This window comes from Salvelinus namaycush, chromosome 21 (assembly GCF_016432855.1).
Source record: "Salvelinus namaycush isolate Seneca chromosome 21, SaNama_1.0, whole genome shotgun sequence".
NCBI classification, from domain to species: domain Eukaryota; kingdom Metazoa; phylum Chordata; class Actinopteri; order Salmoniformes; family Salmonidae; genus Salvelinus; species Salvelinus namaycush.
Genome location: NC_052327.1, coordinates 5453052 through 5476097, shown reverse-complemented (window position 1 = coordinate 5476097; position 23046 = coordinate 5453052). Strand labels below are relative to the sequence as shown.

The following is a 23046-nucleotide window of genomic DNA, read 5'->3' as shown; positions in this document are numbered from 1 at the left end:
AACTTTCACTGCTATGCGGATGACACACAGCTGTACATTTCAATGAAACATGGTGAAGCCCCAAAATTTCCCTCGCTAGAAGCCTGTGTTTCAGACATAAGGATGGCTGAAAACTTTCTACTTTTAAACTCGGACAAAACAGAGATGCTTCTTCTAGGTCCCAAGAAACAAAGAGATCTTCTGTTGAATCTGACAATTAATCTTGATGGTTGTAAAGTCATCTCAAATAAAACTGTGAAGGACCTCGGCGTTACTCTGGACCCTGATCTTTCTTTTGACGAACATATCAAGACTGTTTCAAGGACAGCTTTTTTCCATCTACGTAACATTGCAAAAATCTGAAATGTTCTGTCCAAAAATGATGCAGAAAAATTAATCCATGCTTTTGTTACTTATAGGTTAGACTACTGCAATGCTCTACTTTCCGGCTACCCGGATAAAGCACTAAATAAACTTCAGTTAGTGCTAAATACGGCTGCTAGAATCATGACTAGAACCAAAAAAAATTATCATATTACTCCAGTGCTAGCTTCCCTACACTGGCTTCCTGTTAAGGCAAGGGCTGATTTCAAGGTTTTACTGTTAACCTACAAAGCGTTACATGGGCTTGCTCCTACCTATCTTTCCGAGTTGGTCCTGCCGTACATACCTACACGTACGCTACGGTCACAAGACGCAGGCCTCCTAATTGTCCCTAGAATTTCTAAGCAAACAGCTGGAGGCAGGGCTTTCTCCTATAAGATCTCCATTTTTATGGAATGGTCTGCCTACCCATGTGAGAGACGCAGACTCGGTCTCAACCTTTAAGTCTTTACTGAAGACTCATCTCTTCAGTGGGTCATATGATTGAGTGTAGTCTGGCCCAGGTGTGTGAAGGTGAACGGAAAGGCTCTGGAGCAACGAACCGCCCTTGCTGTCTCTGCCTGGCCGGTTCCCCTCTCTCCACTGGGATTCTCTGCCTCTAACCCTATTACAGGGGCTGAGTCACTGGCTTACTGGTGCTCTTTCATGCCGTCCCTAGGAGGGGTGCGTCACTTGAGTGGGTTGAGTCACTGACGTGATCTTCGTGTCTGGGTTGGCGCCCCCCCTTGGTTTGTGCCGTGGCGGAGATCTTTGTGGGCTATACTCGGCCTTATCTCAGGATGGTAAGTTGGTGGTTGAAGTAATCACTCTAGTGGTGTGGGGGCTGTGCTTTGGCATTTATTATACATATAGTGATTATCCTAAATCAATTTCCAAGATAGCAGGGGGGCACTAAGAATCCTTACGATGCAATTGCAACAGCAGTTCATTTCCTCAAAGGTGATCAGAAACCCAGAGATGGTATTTTTCAACATCCTTATGATTCTGACTTTCAACACCTGGGAAGACTATACTGATAATCACCCAATGATCAGAGGGGACTCCTGGAAAGGACAAACCCAGAAACGTTGGTCATTGAGCAAGGACCATGCACCAGATCCTGCAGTCACAATTAGTTCTCTCTCTTAGGATTCCCCACATAAGAAACCGAAAGGCACTGACATGCAGTAGTGCTGTGGCATGTGTATCAAGTGTACATTTCAGTAAATACTGTGTAAAACGTGGGGCTCACACGTTAAAAGCGATTTATAAGCAACTCCACTTCATGTGGAATCCGAGATCATATAATTATGTTCATGCCAAAATCACATAAGACATCTGTGTTGAAATAAACAAAGCAGATGCTGTTGACTGCGCCACCAGTTGTGTTTTCACGATACCAGAATTTGGACTCGGACACCAGCTTTAGTATCACAATACCAAAACTATACCACAAAAAAAAGGCGCATTAGACAAAGTCACAGAATGGCAAAGTCACAGAATGGCACTTGATCCAGACAGAAAGTCAGCTACTGCTCTCAGCGCTCTGTTCAATCGTCGGGCATCTTTTGAGCTCAATATAATTAGATTTGAACACGTGTTTGTACATTTTTTTTTTTTAGAGACAGCAATAATGCAGTAATGAATCAATTATACAATCAATTTGACTTTGTTTTTACCAATCGAACTACAAAACAATGGTCATTATTTATTTGAATGGTACATCTCTATTGATAAACTGTAAATCAAGATGTAGCCTAGGTCCATTCACAATACAAGTGAATGCATAGAAGTCAATAGCAGTGTGTGGCATGCATTAAGTTATTGAGTTTGTTTTAGCTGATTTCATGGGGATACAGATGACAATCTGTTCCATTCAGGACCTATTTTAAATGGCAACTGCTCGGAGAACATATTACACTGAACAAAAAATACAAACGCAACATGCAAAGTGTTGGTCCCATGTTTCATGAGCTGAAATAAAAGATCAAGGAATGTTCCATACACACAAAAAGCTTCTCTCTCAAATGTTGTGCATCAATTTGTTTACATCCCTGTTAGTGAGCATTTCTCCTTTGCCAAGATAATATCAAGAAGTTAATCAAACAGCATGATCATTACACAGGAGCACCTTGTGCTGGGGAAAATAAAAGGCCACTTGTGAAGTTGTGTCACACAACACAATGCCAGAGATGTCTCAAGTTTTGAGGGAGTGTGCAAATGGCATTCTGACTGCAGGAATGTCCACCCGAGCTGTTGCCAGCGGATTGAACGTTAATTTGTCTACCATAAGCCGCTTCAAACATAGTTCTAGAGAATTTGGCAGTACGTCCAACCAGCCTCACAACCGCAGACCACGTATAACCACGCAAGCCCAGGACCTCCACATCCGGCTTCTTCACCTACGGGATCTCCTGAGACCAGCCACCCAGACAGCTGATCAAACTGTGGGTTTGCACAACTGAAGAATTTCTGCACAAACGGTCAGAAATCGTCTCAGGGAAGCTCATCTGCATGCTGGTCCTCCTCACCAGGGTCTGACTGCAGTTGGGAGTCGAAACCAACTTCGATGGCGACTGGCAGTGTGCTCATCATGGATCAATCCCGGTTTCAACTGTACCAGGCAGATGGCAGACAGTGTGTAAGGCTTTGTGTGGGCGAGCGATTTGCTTATGTCAACATTGTAAACAAAGTTCCCCATGGCGGTGGAGTTATGGTACGGGCAGGCATAAGCTAAGGACAATGAACACAATTGCATTTTATCGATGGCAATTTGAATGGACCGTGATGAGATCCTGAGACCTATTGTCGTGCCAATCATCTGCCGCCATTACCTCATGTCTCAGCATGATAACTCACAGCTCCATGTCACAAGGATCTGTACACAACTCCTGGAAGCTGAACATGTCCCAGTTCTTCCATGGTCTGCATTGTCACCAGACATGTCACCCATTGAGCATGGTCACAACATTCCACAGGCCACAACCAACAGCTTGATCAACTCTATGCGAAGGAGATGTGTCGTGCTGCATGAGGCAAAATGGTGGTCACACCAGATACTGACCGGTTTTCTGATCCTCACCCCTACCTTTCTTTTTTTTTTTAAGTATCTGTGATGAACAGATGCATATCTGTTTACGCGGTCATGTGAAATCCATAGACTAGGGTCTAATGAAATGATTTCAATTGACTGATTTCCTTACATGAACTGTAACTTGGTAAAAATCTTCTAAATTGTAGCATGTTCTAGAATATTTTTTTTCTTTGCAGGACAAAAATTGTCCTGACTTTCAAGAATGCCTGTATTGCGTCCCCTTGCTATTGTGGTTGGCTGGCAAGTTTCTCCATCCAATTATTACAGGTGACAGCCGTGGCTGCTTCGCGTGATGTATTGTTGTCTCTACCGTCTTGCTGTTTTGTGCTGCTACCATGTTGTCTTGCTACCATGTTGTTGTCATGTTGTATTGCTAACATGCTGTGTTATCGTGTGTTGCTGCCATGCTATGTTGTCATCTTGGGTCTCTCTTTATGTAGTGTTGTGGGTTCTCTCTTGTCGTGATGTGTGTTTTGTCCTATATTTTTATTTTATTTTTAATCCCCGTCACCACAAGAATTTGTTCTTAACTGACTTGCCTAGTTAAATAAAGGTTAAATAAAAAATGTAAAATGTAAAAACATGGCACGGACCTTGGCGATACGTTGGCACATGAGAACTATTCGAATATATAAGTCAATTATTGCATTCTGTCCATGCTGGCTTTCACGGGCTACCTGAGACATGAAACAGACAGGTGGGAGGGAATACAGGCTGTCGCCAATGTATTCATGTGCAATTTGCCTAAATGGGTAATGGAAACATTGCATTTTTATTCGACACAAGGTTTTTTGCCATTAAAAGAAAATTGTGTTTATGTTACTTCATTACGTCCAGGTGTTTTTATAGACAAGATAGTTAAATGGACATGCACCCTAACAGGCAATTGTCACATTTATTTTCTATGCAAACTTTAGAAATGTCAACAACAACAAGATCACTGGACAAGTTAATGGAAACATAGCTACTGAGAGCAGTCGATTGCAGTAGCTGTAGTATGTCTGTATGTCTGTATGTCTGTATGTCTGTATGTCTGTATGTCTGTATGTCTGTATGTCTGTCTGTATGTCTGTATGTATGTATGTATGTATGTATGTATGTGCTACTTACTGTAGTAGCTCAGCATCAGTGAGGGCAGTCGACTGCAGTAGCTGTAGTATATGGGAGGACTCCGAGGAGGTGCTGAGGTCTCCATCTCTCCCTGCTTTAGCTGTCAGCTTGTAGAGGCTGGAGCAGCTCAGAGCCAGCTCCAACGCATCCATCCAACACCGACCTGGGGTGGAGAGAGGGGGGGGGGGGGGGGGGGGGGTCAAGGGTCAAAGGTCATCAGACACCAACAGGTGCTTGCACGCACACACCGATTGTACAGCCACTCAGACAGACACACAGCTCTAATACCACGAGGGTCGTTGTGTTCTGATTATAGCGTGAAAGCGAGCACGCACACACACGTAAGCAGGCAAAAAAAAAATCTCACCGTCAGACTCTGACGCAGCTCTGAAGATCAGGTAGTTGCTGGGTAGAGGCTGGGTGATGGAGCCAACGTTTTCCCCTTTAGGACCCTGAGGACACCAAAGACAGAGGGGTTAACATTACACTTCCTCATGCTTAATAGTATCACTATATGGACAATCTTTATACTGCTGTGAATAAAGTTCAGTGAACAAAAATATGAACGCAATATGTAAAGTGCTGGTACCATATTTCATGAGCTGAAATAAAATATCCCAGAAATGTTCCATTCGCACAAAGAGCTTATTAAAATGATGTGCCCAAATGTGTTAACATCCCTTTTAGTGAGCATTTTATCCTTTGTCAAGATAATCCATCCACCTGACAGGTGTGGCATAGCAAGAAGCTAATTAAACAGCATGATCATTACACATGTGTATCTTGTGCTGGGGACAATAAATGGCCACTCTAAAATGTGCAGTTTGGTCACACAACCCAATGCCATTGATGTCTCAAGTTTTGAGGGATTGTGCAAGTTTTGAGGGACTGCAGGAATGTCCACCAGAGCTGTTGCCAGAGTATTTTATGTACATTTCTCTACCATAAGCTGCATCCAACGTCATTTTTAGAGAATTGGCAGTACGTCCTATCGGCCTCACAACCGCAGACCAGGTGTAACCATGCCAGCCCAGGGTGTATTTCTGTCTGCAATAAATCCCTTCTGTAGGGAAAAACTCATTCTGACTGGCTTGGCCCAGCTACCCAGTGGGTGCCCTCCCAGGCCCACCCATGGCTGCAACCCTGCCAAGTCATGTGAAATCCATAGATGAGGGCCTAATGAATTGATTTATTTAAATGTCCTTATATGAACTGTATCTTGTAAATTGTTGCATGTTGCTTTCATATTTTTGTTCAGTATAATTATACAATTATAACAAGATGAGACAACACAACCCAAGAGTTCTGAAGCCCGAATATGGCATTACAAATGCTACACAAGCCGTTTGTAAAGTACAGCAAAGCACACAAACACAAAAGCAGAAATCATGTACTTCCAACCAGGCCCTCTCCATGCACTCATGTCATGAGACAGGAAACTAACAGACAAGAGAAAATGTGGAATATTATGAAGCTGATAACAATAACAAAGTCATCCAGATATAGAGCAACGGTGAACTCTGTCATTGATGAGAGCTCCGTGTCTGACCTTGACAGCCCAGATGGACTTGTCCAGCGGGTGGTAGAGCTTGAAGCAGAAGCCGTCCTTCTTGGAGGGCCTCTCAATGAGCTTGCACGCGTTGAGCAGGAGGGTGCCCACCCAGTGGTCCGATTTAGGGGTCTTATAGATCAGCAGGACCCCCGGCTTCAGGGCGCACCACAGCTTGGTCCAGCTCTTTAGCGAACCACGGATCTACCAGGAGTGAGAGTGGAGGAGGCCTCAATACTATTACATTATGAGTGTGTACGACACGTTTCAATGTGCCGAGGTAATATAGGAAAAAAAACATCCCTGGAAAGCAACAGTGGGTGAGGAGATATTCCCAAATTACCTTTAGCCAGTTAGCCGTGATGACAACACTGGGGTCCTTCAGAGCGCTTGACAGTTCTTTGGCTGCCCGCTTCTTCTCCTGTCTGTAATTCTTCTTCTGGACCTGCAGCACACACAGACGGAGTCTTTTAGGATGAGTCATTGTTTTGTGACTTGCAAATGAACAAGACAAAACAAGTAGTCAGATACGCACCAGGGGGAGGTACAGTCAAACACAAGGCATACATACACACAGGCAGACGTGTATTTATTATGTGCCTCTAGTTCCGGCAGCAGTGTACGTTAACTAATGATAATAGAAAAAGGGAACGATATCCCATTCTGTGAATTACACAAAGGACCAGAGCTCTTGCTTCTAAACCTTGTCTTGACACAACCTCGATTCCTTTTCATTAGTAGTTGTATGTTAGGCAGATGCATGTCTCCCAATCCATTCCTTGTGGATACTTAGGACAGCACATTCACATTCCAGCCCTGTACAAACTAGGCTTATTCAACTAATCACACAGCTCTCATTAGTTGAATCAGGTGCGCTGATGCATGGCTGCAACCAAAATGTGCTGACCTAATGGGTCCCAGAGGAACCAATTGGGAAACGCTGATCTAAATATATGCAAATTTAAATATTTTCCCCCAACCATCTTAAATGCCCAGCATTATTTTTCCTGCAAGATATCCCCTCTCTGCGACCCCTTCCCGGCCAGGGTGTGAGGAGTTACCTTGAGAGACTCCTTCCGGGCCAGCTTCTCTGTGGGGGAGGAGCAGTCCTCCAGACCGTTATTGAACATCCTGGACTCAGACTGAAGGAGGGAGAGATGGACAGATGAGAGAGTCAATGATAGACACACTCCTCTTCTTGTGAGCTCACCTATAAACAGCCTCATAACACTCTGGTCTATCCCATTCATAGATTACATTTAAATAACACACACATTACTTCAGTGTCTGACCTGAACAGAGTACAGCCATGATACAGTGCCCACTAATATTGGCACCCTTGGTAAAAATGAGCAAAACAAGCTGTAAAAAAATCTAAATATTTACAAAAATCTAACTTTTAATTCAAGTAAAATAATTGAAAGAAAAAATACATTCTTAACATAAAAAAAATATTTCTCAAATATATGTGTGCCACAATTATTTGTGGCACCCCTTCATTCAATACTTTGTGCAACCTCCCTTTACCGAGATAACAGCTCTGAGTCTTCTCCTATAATGCATAATGGTATCGGAGACCACTCCTCCATACAGAATCTCTCCAGATACTTCAGATTCCGAGGGCCACGCTTGTGGGCTCTCCTCTTCAGCTCATCCCACAAGTTTCCCATGGGGTTTATGCCAAGGGACTGGGATGGTCATAGCAAAACCGTGATTCTGTGGTCAGCGAACAATTTTTGTGTTAATTTTGAGGTGTGCTTTGGTTCATTGTCCTGCTGGAAGATCCAACCAAGGCCCAGTTTAAGTTTCCTAGCAGAGGCAGTAAGGTTTTGATTTAATATCTGCTGGTACTTGGTAGAGTCCATGATACTATGTAAAGATGAAGTCGGATGTTTACATACACCTTAGCCAAATACATCGCTGCACATATCATAGCATAGTGCAGAAAATACACGAGAGATCAGGGGCCTTGCTTAACCTTTTCTCAATAGGGGGTGCTGTTTGCACTTTGTAATAATTTCGTTCCAAAATTAAACTGCCTCGTACTCAATTCTTGCTCGTACAATATGCATATTATTATTACTATTGGATAGAAAACACTCTCTAGTTTCTAAAACCGTTTGAATTATCTCTGTGAGTAAAACAGAACTCGAGTTAGAGCAATTTTCCTATGAGGATGTGAGAATGCTGAATTCTGCTGGCTGTTCTGAGATCCGTTTATAAATCTGCCTGTCTTCTATTGGTTGAGATGCACTGCATACGCACTGCATATGTCCTTTTTTTTTGTCCTTTGTCCCATTTTGCCACAACTTTGGAAGTATGCTTGGGGTCATTGTCCATTTGGAACCCATTTGCGACCAAGCTTTAACTTCCTGACTGATGTCTTGATATGTTGCTTCAATATATCCACATAATTTTCTTTCCTGATGATGCCATCTATTTTGTGAAGTGTACCAGTCCCTCCTGCAGCAAAGCACCCCCACAACATGATGCTGCCAGCCCCGTGCTTCACGGTTGGGATGGTGTTCTTCGGCTTGCAAGCCTCCCCCTTTTTCCTCCAAACATAACGATGGTCATTACGGCCAAACAGTTCTATTTTTGTTTCATCAGACAAGAGGACATTTCTCCAAAAAGTATGATCTTTGTCCCCATGTGCAGTTGCAAACCGTAGTCTGTCTTTTTTATGACGTTTTTGGAGCATTGGCTTCTTCCTTGCTGAGCAGCCTTTCAGGTTATGTCGATATAGGACTCGTTTTACTGTGGATATAGATACTTCTGCACCTATTTCCTCCAGCATCTTCACAAGGTCCTTTGCTGCAGACTTGTGGAGGTCCACATATTTTTTCTGAGGTCTTGGCTGATTTCTTTAGATTTTCCCATGATGTCAAGCAAAAAGGCACTGAGTTTGAAGGTAGGCCTTGAAATACATCCACAGGTACACCTCCAATTGACTCAAATTATGTCAATTAACCCATCAGAAGCTTCTAAAGCCATGAAATCATTTTCTGGAATTTTCCAAGCTGTTTAAAGGCACAGTCAACTTCGTGTATGTAAACTTCTGACCCACTGGAATTGTGATACAGTGAATTATAAGTGAAATAATCTGTCTGTAAACAATTGTTGGAAAAAGGACTTGTATCATGCACAAAGTAGATGTCCTTACCGACTTGCCAAAACTATAGTTCGTTAACAAGAAATTTGTGGAGTTGTTGAAAAACGAGTTTTAATGACTCTAACCTAAGTGTATGTAAACTTCCGACTTCAACTGTATCCTAACAAGTTGTCCAGGGCCTTTGGAAGAAAAACAGGCTCACAAAATCAAAAATCCACCATCATACTTCACAGTGGGGATGAGGTACTTTTCTGCATGGATATCTGTCTGTCTACGCCAAACCCACCTCTGGTGTTTGTTTCCAAAAAGCTACATTTTGGTCTCATCTGACCATAGAACCCGGTCCTATTGAAAGTTCCAGTAACGTTTGGCAAACTGTAGGCTTGAGTTTGTTGTTTGATGACAGCAAAGGCTTTTTTATGGCAACCCTCCCAAACAACTTGTGGTTACGTAGGTGGCGTCTGATCGTAGTTGGAGACTTTCTGACCCCAAGACCCAACTAACGTCTGCAATTCTCCAGCTGTGATCCTTGGAGATGTTTTGATCACTCGAACGATCCTCCTCACTGTGCGTGGGGTCAATATAGACACACGTCCTCTTCCAGGCCGATTGTTAACATCACCAGTTGCTTTAAACTTCTTAATTATTGTCCTGATAGTGAAAATAGGCATTTTCAACCGTTAAGCTATTTTCTCATAGCCATTTCCTGATTTGCGCAGCTCAACAACCGTTTGTCGCACATCATTACTGTATTCTCAGATCTTTCCCATAGTGATGGTTGACCATGGGAACTTGGTCTGTATGTCACCTCAAATTTATACCCCAGTGAAACAAGAAGTCATGGATGTCATACAGTGCCTTCGAAGTATTAACGCCCCTTGACTTTTTCAACATTACGTTGTGTTACAACGTGGGATTAAAATGGATTTAATTGCCATTACAGCTGTGAGTCTTTCTGGGTAAGTCTCTAAAAGCTTTACACACCTGGATTGAGCAACATTTTCCCATTATTCTTTTCAAAATTCTTCAAGCTCTGTCAAATTTGTTGGTGATCATTGCTAAACAACCATTTTTATTTTTTAAGTCAAAACTTTAAACTTGGCCATTCAGGAACATTCACGGTCTTCTTGGTAAGCAACTCGATAGATTTGGCCTTGCATTTTTTTGGTTATTGTCCTGCTGAAAGGTGAATTCGTATCGCAGTGTCTGATGGAAAGCAGACAACCAGGTTTTCTTCTAGGATTTTGCCTGTGATTAGCTCCCTTCCCAGTCCTTCATAATTACAAGCATACCCATAACATGAAGCAGCCACCACCATGCTTGAAAATATGGAGAGTGGTACTCAGTAATGTTGTATTGGATTTGCCCCAAACATAACACTTTGTATTCAGGACATAAAGTGAATTGCTTTGCCACATTTTTTTGCACTATTACTTTAGTAAGTTGTTGCAAACAGGATGCATGTTTTGGATTTGTTTTAATTCTGTACAGGCCTTCTTTTAACTCCATCAATTTGATTAGTATTGTGGAGTAACTACAATGTTGTTGATCCATCCTCAGTTTAACCTATCACAGTCATTAACTCTGAACCTGTTTTAAAGTCACCATTGGCCTTATGGTGAAATCCCTGAGCAGTTTCCTACCTCTCTGGCAACTGAGTTTGTAGTGACTGGGTGTATTGATACACCATCAATGTGTAATAAATAACTTCACCATGCCCAAAGGGATATTCAACTTTTTTTTTATCCATCTACCAATAAGTGCTCTTATTTGTGGGGCATTGGAAAACCTCCCTGGTCTTTGTGGTTGAATCGGTGTTTGAAATTCACTGCTCGACCGAGTGACCTTAGAGATAATTAAAATGTGTGATGTACAGAGATTAGGTATTAATTCAAAAATGTTAAACACTATTATTGCACACAAAGTGATTCCATGTGAATTGTTAAGCAAATGTTTCCTCCTGAACTTATTTAGGCTTGCCATTACAAAGGTGTTGAAAACTTGACTCAAGACATTTCAACTTTTCATTTTTTATTAATTTGTAAATAATTCAAAAAACATAATCCCACTTCGACATTATGTGAAGGCCAGTGACAAAAAAAATCTAAATTTAATTAATTTAAAAGGCTGTAACAACAAAATGTGGGAAAAGTCAAGGGGTGTGAATACTTTGAAGGCACTGTATATGCCAGCTACTTTTGAAATAAATTCAGCAGAAATTAAGTGCGCAGGTTTCCGTTCCCCTAGGCAGGGTTTCCCACACATAGAGTAAGGTCAAAAATGATTGGCACCCTTGATAAAGATTAGCAAAAAAGACTAAAAACAAATACTGAGCTACACTGTATGCGCCAAAACATTTGGAAATAATAGTTTTTATACTAATACAATTGCTCAAATAAAGAAATTGTCAAAGAATTATTGGCACCCCTGTTTTAATACATTACTTTGCAAGAATAACGACGTTGAGCATTTTTCAAAAATATTTTATGAGATTGGAAAACACATGATCTTAGACCATTCCGCCATACATTTCCCAGATCCTTGATATCCTTTGTCTGTGCTTATGGACTGGGATTCAAGTCTGGAGAATGAGATGACCATGGCAAAATGTTGATTTTGTGATCAATTAACCATTTCTTTGTGGATTTTGATGTGTCCTTGGAGTTATTGTCTTGCTGAAGATCCAGGCAACCAGGGGTTTTGGCTTGAAGTAACTGTCCTGTGTTGAAATACAGTGCATTCAAAAGTCTTTAGACCCCTTGACTTTTTCCACATTTTGTTACGTTACAGCCGCATCAACCTACACACAATACCCCATGACAAGGCGAAAACAGGTTATTGGAAATGTTTACAATTTATTAAAATTAAGAACAGAAATACCTGATTTACATAAGTATTCAGACCCTTTGCTATGAGACTCGAAATTGAGCTCAGGTTCATCCTGTTTCCATTGATCAACCATGAGATGTTTCTACAACTTGATTGGAGTCCACCTGTGGTAAATTACATTGATTGGACTTGATTTTGAAAAGGCACACACCTGTTTATATAAGGTCCCACAGTTGAGTGTAAATATCAGAGCAAAAACCAAGCCATGAGGTCGAAGGAATTGTTCACAGAGCTCAGAGACAGGATTGTGTCGAGGCACAGATCTGGGGGAAGGGTACCAAAAACATGTCTGCAGCATTAAAGGTCCCCAAGAACACAGTGGCCTCCATCATTCTAAAATGGAAGATGTTTGGAACCACCAAGACTTTTTCTAGAAATGGCTGCCTGGCCAAACTGAGCAATCGGGGGAGAAGGGCCAGGGAGGTGATGAATCATTTTTAGAGTAAAGCTGTAACGTAACAAAATGTGGAAAAAGTGAAGGGGTCTGAATACTTTAATGCACTGTATACCGGTCATTAAAAATAGAGTAGACCGCTGATTGGCCAGCTCAGCCAGTGAGCCAACATGACGTCCTGTTCTATGAGGAAATGGTAAAGCTACTTAAAACATACTTAATTATCATTACAATTTTTTGGAAGTGAAACTATTTCACTCATTTTAATTAATCATATTTCATCAAATCTGGAAACACTGGACAGTTCCCTCAAGACAAAAACCTGGATGCCTCTGCCACGTGGCGGAAGCTTGGCCGCAAGTGCATCTTCCAGCACCACAATAACCCCAAGCACACATCAAAATCCACAAAGAAATGGTTAACCAAACATAAAATCTACTTTTTGCAATGCCTATATCAGTCTCCGGACTTGAACCCTATTGAAAACCTGTGGTTTGAATTGAAGAGGGCCGTCCAGAAGACCAGACGATGGATATCAAGGATCTGGAAAAATTCTGTATGGAGGACTGGTCTAAGATCCCTCCCAACGTGTTCTCCAATCTCATAAAACATTCTAGAAAAAGGATCAGTGTTATCACATGGTTTTGAAAAAAGTAGCGCCAATCATTTTAACCCCTATTGGACCTGACTATGTCTGCTGTTTATGCATGAATCACATCCACACTGCATTTCCGAAGTGAGCCTTCACATACTGGCACTCGGGAGTGTTTTAGAGTGTTCGGTAGAGAGCTGTGTGTGACTGTGTTGTGTTGAGTCCGCTATTGTCTCTGGAGTTACGAGGGGTGTTGGGTGGGAGATGGGTCAAAGCCCCATAGATATTCAATGTAGTTCGGAATCACTCCATACACAGATCTGTGTGTGTGTGTATGTGTCGGGGGCAATGGGAGAGGACATGTCCTTAACCTGGCCACAGTGCTGCTGGAAACGCTTAATGATCGACGGGAACTGCTATTATTGATGAGTCATCACAGAAAAGAAACGCTCGGAATAAGTGCTGTGTTTTGTGCTGATGCGATGTATGACGGATATAACCTAGAATCAGCGAATTGCCACCTACATTCGTTAGACTAAACAATGAATAGCCCTGAATAAAAGGATTCACTTTCTGAAACAAGCATGGCATCTAATAATCTAATAACATAATATTTATTTTAAAACATTGTATGTAGGCCCATTTCTAAATTGTCTAAACAAACTTGTGTGTTGAGGTTCATGAAAAGCTTTGCATCTACTGTACACTGAAAAAATATATAAACGCGACATGTAAAGTGTTGGTCCCATATTTGAAAAGCTGAAACAAAAGATACCAGAAATGTTCCGTAAGCACAAAAAGCTCGATTCTCTAAAATGTTGCGCACAAATTTGTTTACATCCCTGTAAATGAGCATTTCTCCTTTGCCAAGATAATCCATACACCTGACAGTTGTGGCATAACAAGAAGTTGATTAAACAGAATGATCATTATGCAGGTGCACCTTGTGCTGGGGACAATAGAATGCTGCTCTAAAATGTGCAGTTTTGTGACAACACAATGCCACAGAGGGAGAATGTAATTAGCATGCTGACTGCAGGAATGTCCACCAGAGCTGTTGCCAGATAATTGAATGTTAATTTCTCTACCATAAGCCGCCTCCAACGTCATTTTACAGAATTTGGCAGTACCACATGTATGGCGTTGTGTGGGCGAGGGATTTGTTGATGTCAATGTTGTGAGCCAAGTGCCCATGGTGGCAGTGGGGTTATGGTATGAGCAGGCATAAGCTACGGACAACAAACACAATTGCATTTTATTGATGACAATTTGAATGTACAGAGATACCGTGCAGTTCCATTCATCTGCCGCCATCACCTCATGTTTTAGCACGATAATGATAAATTGCCATGTCGCAAGAATCTGTACTCAGAAATGTCACCCATTGCACTAATTTGGGATGCGCTGGATCAATGTGTACGACCCCGCCAATATCCAGCAACTTGAAACAGCCATTGAAGAGCAGTGGGACAACATTCCACAGGCCACAATCAACAGCCAGATCAACTCTATGTGAAAGGAGTTGTGTCACCCTGCATGAGGTGAATGGTCACACGAGATACTGACCGGTTTTCTGATAAACAACCCTACCTTTTTTAAGGTATCTGTGAACAACAGACGCATATTTGTATTCCCAGTCATGTGAAATCCATAGATTAGGGCCTAATGAATTTATATAAATTGACCGGTTTCCTTATATGAACTGTAACTTAGTAAAATCATGGAAATTGTTGCATGTTGTGTTTATATTTTTGTCCGGGACACATTAAAAGCGAGCGCCTCAATATTGGCATATGACAAAGCCGTTTTTCAGAACTGGTCCAGTGTCTCCATTGTATAGTCATATTAAGATTGGAGGCCTCCTGAGTGGCGCAGCGATCTAAGGCACTGCATGGCTGTGCTTGAGGCGTCACTACAGACCCGGGTTTGATCCCAGGCTGTGTCACAGCCGGCCGTGACCGGGAGACCCACTAGGCAGTGCACAAAAATAAACACACACAAAATAAGAAGATTGACATTTGGGTAGAAGAGGCTGATCCCAGAACAGCAAGCATGTGATGTGATTATTAACAAGGTGGTTTGGGAAAACTGGCAAAACTAACCACTCATCCTAAAGATCCATCAATATCGGGAAACCCACCTGATATTGTTACACAGAGGTCCAATCAGAAGCGGTCTTCTTACCTTGCTGCTAGGCGACTGGGCGGGGCTGAGCTCGTCACTCATCATGGACAGACCATTCCCTTCTGACTCCATACCTGCAAACAGGACACATACACAATCAGACAGAGCAGATTGGAGAGAGCAGGCAGGCATTTGGACAAACAGACAACTGCAATTTGTGCATGCTCTAGATGTCGTTCCCCAATAAACTGGGCAAGTAACAAAAGATGTTTATGAAAGTAAAAAATGCTCTCGACTTGCCAGACAGGTAAAAGTCTGGAAGAGCTCAATGCCAAATCCCTGGATAGACTCGTTTACAGTCATTTCTAGTGGTAACCTGCTGGGACTGAAAGGTGACCACTAGGGTTTATACTTCACCAAACATTCTTCTCAACAATACGTCCCTGGCACTAGCGTAAAGGTATAACCTAGTGCACGCATTAAAAGCTCTGTGCGGTGCGTGGTGAAGTCACAAGGTGGCTACGGAAACGTCTGGTGGAGTATATATCAAGGGGTGTATTCATTAGTGTACAAACGTAGCAAACATTGTTAGGTAGTTCCTCCCCGTTTTGGTGAGTTTGCTTCGGTTTGGTTACTAGTGAAAATACACCAGCCTTACCTGGGTTGAGCGGGAAGAGCTCGCTTTCTCCTCCGTAAGACATGTTGCGGGTCAGAGAGCGGTGGTCGATCTTAGGAGGGGAGGGAGAGGTGGCGTTGGGAGACAGCGACATCCTCCGATGAAACAAGTTCTCCTCCTTCATCCTGTCTGCTGCCTACTCTTCCTCTGGGGGGGAGTGGAGAGAGGAGAGAGACTTGTTACTCACTCTACCCAATCCAGATGACAAAAACAGCCTAGTATGTTGTAAATACTAAAAGTTGTAAATACTAAAAGTTGTAAATACTAATGGTGAAAAATAGTAAAGCACCGCATGACGAGTAATCCAGACCATTAGATTTCGATCAAATACTCGACTTAAGGTTGGTCATTTTTCTAAACCACCACACGAGTACAACATTTTGAAAAAGCGACTAGACTACAGAGCAGGGGTAACACGAAGACGAGTGTTCCAGCGAGGTGAAAATGTGGTACGTTTCATTTTCAGTTGTGCGTTTGTGTGCTGTCCAGACAAAACTGATACCCAAAACGTCACCTTCAGCACTGTTTCATATTTTAAAAAATCAGCTTTCACATGCCCTTCCGTCTTTTAGTCTCCTCCATATCTATTTCTACAGTTTCTCTCTCTCCCTCATGACGCTTCCTCCCACCTCACTGTTCTGGACTTTCAGAGAACCGTGCTCGACTCAGCTATGCTACGTCAGCCTGTCCACACAATGTGGCCGTATCACAATGCCAGTCTATGCGACCGACCGTCTATACAATTGCCAGTCTGTGGCAGACAGGCTCTCCGTCACCGATTGGCTGACATCATCGCCACTCCACACAGAGCATGACAGTCACCAGGCTCGCCATGTTTAGAGAGGAAAGGTAGACCTCAGCCAACAAGACACAGAGTTCACTGGCCCAGGGTCTGACCCTTAACGCCCAAAGAGGGTTGGCCCATAAATATGACACAGTACTCACTCCTTTGTTTGGCTTTAACTGTGACGTAAGGGCGGCAGGTAGCCTAGCGGTTAAGAGCGAAAGGTCGCTGGTTCGAATCACCGAGCCGACTAGGTGAAAAATCTGTTGATGGCACTTAACCCTAATTGCTTCTGTAATTCGCTCTGGATGAGAGCGCCTGCTAAATTACTCAAATGTAAACATGTGATGTTATGTAGGAGCAGCAGTTGCTGCATGTGAGGTCTGCATGTGTATCGATAATGAATGAAACAACGTACCAATCCCTACTGCTTCCCCTTGGCCCTAAACATTCAATGTTTTCAGATCTGAAAGGTCTGGATAGGTCGGACTAGGCTTGGGCAGTGTAGTGGTATTGCATCCACCTTAGCCTTGATTTGCAGTGAACATCGAAAGGGAAGTATAGAGAGCACAATGGGACAGACACGAGCTCACTCTCTCCAGCCCCTCCCTGCTGCGCTTCTTTCTTCCTCCATGTGGCGTTCCACGACGAGTCGAAGAGCACCGATCAATGGGGATTCAGTAGGATCATTATATATAGGCCTAGGCTCGCTGGAGGCCTACAACTCAAGCCGGTCATGGCTCTCTCGTTTTCCTCTTTCTCAAAGAAAAGGTGCCCTCTACCACTTAAATCGCTCAATCCACTCACACTCCCATCCCCTATCCGCACTTCCTCTCTGCCCCCTCACATCCCGCTCTTTCTCGGTCTCTCTCGCTCCGGTCTCTCTCTCTGAACGAGAGCACAGTTGCTGAGAAAAGACGCATCGAAAGGCCACAGCTACAACCCATTCAGAGTACAAATGTGATCTATAACGTAGATATGTGGTGCAACTGCCTGACCACACAGCTTTTGAGCTAGACCATCACACAACTGCATTTTTTTTGCTGTTCAAAACTTAGCATATAAATTAATGTGTTTTAGTGTGTGTGAGGCAGAGGGGAGAGAGAGAAAGACGCGAGGAAGAGGAGGGACAGCGAGAGAGGGGGACAGGGAGAGCAAATGAGAGTGGGAGAATTTAGCCTTCCCCAAATTTCCCCGAGCTGGGTTGGTCTATAAATAGTCTCCCGTTGCTGCTGCAGTGTGTGTGTGTGTGTGACAGAGGAGAGAGCGAGAGAGAGAGTAAGAGAGAGAGTGTGTAGGGTGGGTTGCGGAGCAGCAGCAGAGAGCCTGTTATTTCCATTGTTACACAACAGCCCATAGACACGGCGGCAGGCCAACGTCAGACAGAGAGGACAGACCCACTTCCCATACCAGCCCAGACGCCGAGACCTTTTGGCAGACCCAATCTCGACAGGCAAAAACAGTTGGAGGGCAGGGGAATTATTGCTTGTGTGTGTGTTTCGTGGCTGTGTCCGTCTGCTTTTCCTCGCTAAGGGGGATTATACAAGCTCATGCTACAGTGGGGGGGGGGGGGGGGGGAATGCTATACCAACCAATCCCAGCTCTCTCTAACACACACACACACACACAGGAGAGAGAGAGGAGGCAGTGAGTACTGACGATGACATGCACTCTTACACAGTCACTTAGCCTATGCCGCGTTATACGTGCGTCGAGTTATAGGTTGTGTATTAGCGTGTGTATGTCCTGAGTGCGAGGGGACAGCGTCTGGCATTGTGCTGCAGTAACTCTAGTCTGCCTGGGTGTGTAATGGAGACGACTGCAGCGAAGGAAAGCCACAGCTGGACCTCCGCCACAGGAAGGAACAGGCAATTAAACGTCCAAGTGCTTTGGGACAGGCACAGTTAGGCGTCGTGTTCCAACCGTACCATTAATATTCACACTGCTCATAAATCGGGGGTGACGGAGAAAGGAGGACCCGTGGGAGACGGGATCGTCAACGATCAGTAGTGTCAAAGAGACTTCCTATCAATAGTGTCAAATAGGAGGGGAGACACAGAAGTATTCTTAGAATGCATAGCCACAGTTTGACGTTTCGAGTCACATGATCCATTGTTGCTACACGGTAACAATCAGCCAATCACATCAAATCAAAGTTTACTGGTCACGTACACAGTTTAGTAGATGTTGTCGTGGGCGCAGCGAAATGCTTATGTTACTAGCTCCTAACAATGCAGTAAAATGTCAAACACGTACATTAATAATTTTAAAAATGGCATAACGAATCCAATTATAACAACCCAAATTGCATTGTAACAGTAATCCAAATGCAGCCTATACACACAGTGCCTTCAGAAAGTATTCACACCCCTGGACTTTATCCACATTCTGTTGTTTTACAGCCTGACTTTAAATACCCCATCATGTCAAAGTGGAATTGTTGAGAGACATTTTTCCCAAATGAATTCGAAATGAAAAGCTAAAATGTCTCGAGCCAATAAGTATTCAACCCCTTTGTTGTGGCAAGCCTGAATAAGTTCAGGAGTACAATTTTTCGAAACAAGTCACATAATAAGTTGTATGGACTCACTCTGTGCGCAATAGTGTTTAACATGATAAATAGTGTTTAACATGATTTTTTGAATGACTACATCATCTCTGTACCCCACGCAAACAATCATCTCTAAGGTCCCGCAGTCGAGCAGTGAATTTCAAACACAGATTCACCCATAAAGACCAGGGAGGTTTTCCAATCCCTCAAAGAAGGGTACCTATTGTTAAATGGGTAAAAATAAATAAAAAGCAGACATTGAAAGGCCATGTTTCAAGTTTAAATTAGCCAATATAAATAGAATATACACCCCTTGTAGATGGCAATAATAAAACATTTAAAAAGCTGTCATTTCCCCCCCCCCCCCCCCCGGGCTGCTAATAAGTAAAAAAGGTGAAGCACGTGCGCTGACAAATAACGCCCCCTCAAGTACACGACGCAGCCTATGATTTTGCCCGTGACACTCGTTCAGGTGTAGACTGTGGGAGCTGACTGGGGACGACATCTGGTGAAGACACAGGTTCTAGGCTTGGAGTCCTAGAATAAAACTAAAATGATCTGCTCGAAGTTAAGTCTCTTTTATAAGTGTACATGACTTTTGTTGGTTAAAAAAAAAGAAAAAAAAAAGGCAAGAACTTGGAATTGCTAGCTGGCTTCTGACTTATTCATGATACAGCTTGCCAGTTGCTATTAATGTATCAGGCAGCTTTACATGCGAGGAGAAATCGAAAAGCTATATTTGCTATGCTACCCATCTGATTGATAGTCGATTTTTAAAAAATGACATTAGCTAGCTTGAAACTGCTGGAGGTAAGTTAGCTAACTACCACCATCAGTCTGAGGTCACTACCTTAGCTAAGTGGACTGTAGGTAGGTTTCTAGAAAATAACTACAATGTATTTGGAAAGTATTCAGACCCCTCGACTTTTCCCACATTTTGTTCCGTTACAGCCTTAATCTAAAATGGAATGTTTTTTCAATCTACACACAACACTCAATAATGACTAAGTGAAAATAGGTTTGTAGACATTTTTGCAAATTTATTACAACAAAAAAATCTACAGAAATACCTTATTTACATAAATATTCAGGGACTCTGCTATGAGACTCGAAATTGAGCTCAGGTGCATCCTGTTTCCATTGATCATCCTTGAGATGGACTCAAAGTTGTAGAAACCACCTGTGGTAAATCTAATTGATTGGACATGATTTGGAAAGGCACACACCTGTCTATATAAGGTCCCACAGTTGACAGTGCATGTCAGAGCAAAAACCAAGCCATGAGATCGAAGGAATTGTCTGTGGAGCGCCGAGACAGGATTGTGTCGAAGTACAGATCTGGGGAAGGGTACCAAAACATTCCTGCAGCATTGAATGTCCCCAAGAACACAGTGGCCTCCATTTTACATTGTTTCTAAAAACACTGAAGTAAAACAAGCGTATATTTGGGGCTCTGATGGGTTACGACAGTTGAGCTAAACTCATGAGGTGTTTATAAGTGATATTCCTCAATAATTAAATGGGTACATATCGTTAATGTATCAGTCCAAAAATGGATATAGCACCTGCACATTGCCCCTTTACTTTTCTACAAAAATCACTCATCACACATAGTAGTAGGTCAAGGTGAAAAGATGTTTCCTTGAGCAAGGCACATAACCCTAATTTGCTCCAGGGGCGCTGTACTACTATGGCTGACCCCGTAAAACAACACATTTCATTGTGCCTATCCGGTGTGTGACAATGAAATATATGATTACTTATCATAGGCTAAGCAAGCAACCACTACTGGTGTGGGCTATCAGCTGATCATAGGGAATGTAGCCTAGATGAAACAGCTAGTTAGCCGCCAAAACATTCTAACTAGTCTTCAACTTGACTTGAATCTGTTCTGCTGCTGACAAACAGTCATTCTCCCTTCCCTGTAGACAATATATAGGCCTACTTCGTCATGATAACATAGCCTGAATGTTAAGCTGGCATTGCAGCCGGGGCTCCAGGCATTTCGTTTAAAAATGTGTATCCATGTTAGAGCCAATCTTCAATCCCCACGCCCCCCCAAAAAAGAATACATTAGTAGTCTAGGTACAGGACTGAGAATTAGGCTGTTCAACGGCTCCCAAACGGCACACACCACTCGCAGGACTATGATGGCATTGGCTACGTCCCTAATGGCACCCCACTTCCTATATAGTGCACTACTTTTGACCCATAGGGCACTAATATAGGGAATTTTGCAACAAACGTGAATTATGAATGACTTGAAAATAGGCTCCATTGTCCACACAATTTTGAGTGGTCTGGTAGGATAAACCCCAACATACAAAAACAGTTGAGATTGGTGAGTCGGTGGAGCATGAGACTCTTAATCTCAGTGTCGTGGGGTTCGTGCCCCATGTCGTGCACTTTCTTTAACTCCCGAGTGGCATAGCGGTCTAAGGCACTGCATCTCAGTGCTAGAGGCCTCACTACAGACCCTGGTTCGATCCCGGGCTGTATCACAACCCCACAGGGCGGCGCACGATTGGCCCAGAGTCGTCCGGGTTAGGGGAGGGTTTCGCCGTGGTAGGCCATCATTGTAAAATAAGAAATGGCTCTTTACTGGACTTGCCTAGTTAAATAAAAGGTTAAATAAACATTTAAAAAGCAGCTGATCCCCTGACCTATTGTCCCCGCTGTCTGTCAGTCCTATGACCATCACAACACCACACCGCTGTTAGGGGAAGTACCGTCTGGCACACCCTGATGGGATACGTCAGATGACTAGCAGCTCAAGCTCATACGTGTGGCTCTGCAATATGTGTGTGTGTTCGAGTTTTGAGAGGGAGATGATAAGATTGACTGGTGAGCCAGCTGTTTCTACATGATGGCACAGATTAAACTCCCCTTGATTTTCTCTCTCTCTCTCTCTCCCTCCCTCCCTCTCCATCCATCCTCCCCCTCTCTCACCTCCCCCTCATTCCTCCGACATCAGGATTTCTGGCTGGCCAGATGACCTACATACTGCATTGGCTGGGCTGCAGCCACATCCTCACACATACAAACCAGACTGGGTTCAAATACTATTTGATATGATTTCAAATACTTTAGCTGGGCTTGATTGAGCTTGCCTGGTGCAAAATCTGCCCATCTACCATCCAGGCAGGCTAAAGCCCAGGTTTGACAAATACTGTATTTTAGTGGCTTTCTGTATGATGTATCTTGGTTACATTTCTTTTTTTCTCACTAATTTCGAAAAAGATTGTCAAAACCGCAGGCCATACATTTGACACCCCTGGCCTACATAAACCTCTCCCAAAGCTGTATTTTGCTGTATTGCATGTCAGGGGGCTATAAAAGGAGACGGGATTAATTGCTGATTGCACCGTATTCCCTACATCGTCCGTTTTTACCAGGGGGCATATGAACCCTGGTCAAAAGCAGTGTACTTTATAGGGGATAGGGTGGTTCAGCTAACTAGTCTGGTTTAGCCAGGTCTATTTTAAGAAAGAGAGAACGTCATACGGCTGCAGAATGACAGCTCTGTTATACTGAGAGTGCTTAGCAGGAGCTCGAGCACGAACTGTGTGTTTCTATTTGAAACGCTGGCTGGTTGGGAAAGGGGTGATGGGGTGCATGGGCTAGTCTAGATGCTGGTTGGGGTGTGTGTGTGTGTGTGTGTGTGTGTGTGTGTGTGTGAGAGACTGATCAGGGGTATTTTGGGGAGCTCTCATGGGGAACAGTAAGAGCCCTCTGTCAGTGCCTGAGTGGGCAGGCTAGCTGAGGACAACAATCACAATCACTAGAGAGGCTGCTATACTCTAAGCTCCACTCAGTCCTGATGAAGACA

General features: G+C 43.2%; 1 protein-coding gene across 3 annotated transcripts in view; it reads right to left on the bottom strand.

Annotated features, from left to right (window-relative positions):
- Positions 1-23046, bottom strand: part of osbpl5 (oxysterol binding protein-like 5) — a 104407-nt gene that overhangs the window by 43669 nt on the left and 37692 nt on the right. For all 3 annotated transcript variants that reach the window (XM_039017071.1, XM_039017070.1, XM_039017072.1), the window contains 7 exons: positions 15865-16029; positions 15267-15340; positions 7157-7237; positions 6439-6540; positions 6096-6299; positions 4914-4998; positions 4547-4709 (listed from right to left, as the gene is read on the bottom strand). In XM_039017071.1, the coding sequence (XP_038872999.1) occupies positions 4547-4709; positions 4914-4998; positions 6096-6299; positions 6439-6540; positions 7157-7237; positions 15267-15340; positions 15865-16006 (851 nt within the window). In that variant the 5' untranslated portion in view covers positions 16007-16029. The remainder of the gene's footprint in view (positions 1-4546; positions 4710-4913; positions 4999-6095; positions 6300-6438; positions 6541-7156; positions 7238-15266; positions 15341-15864; positions 16030-23046) is intronic.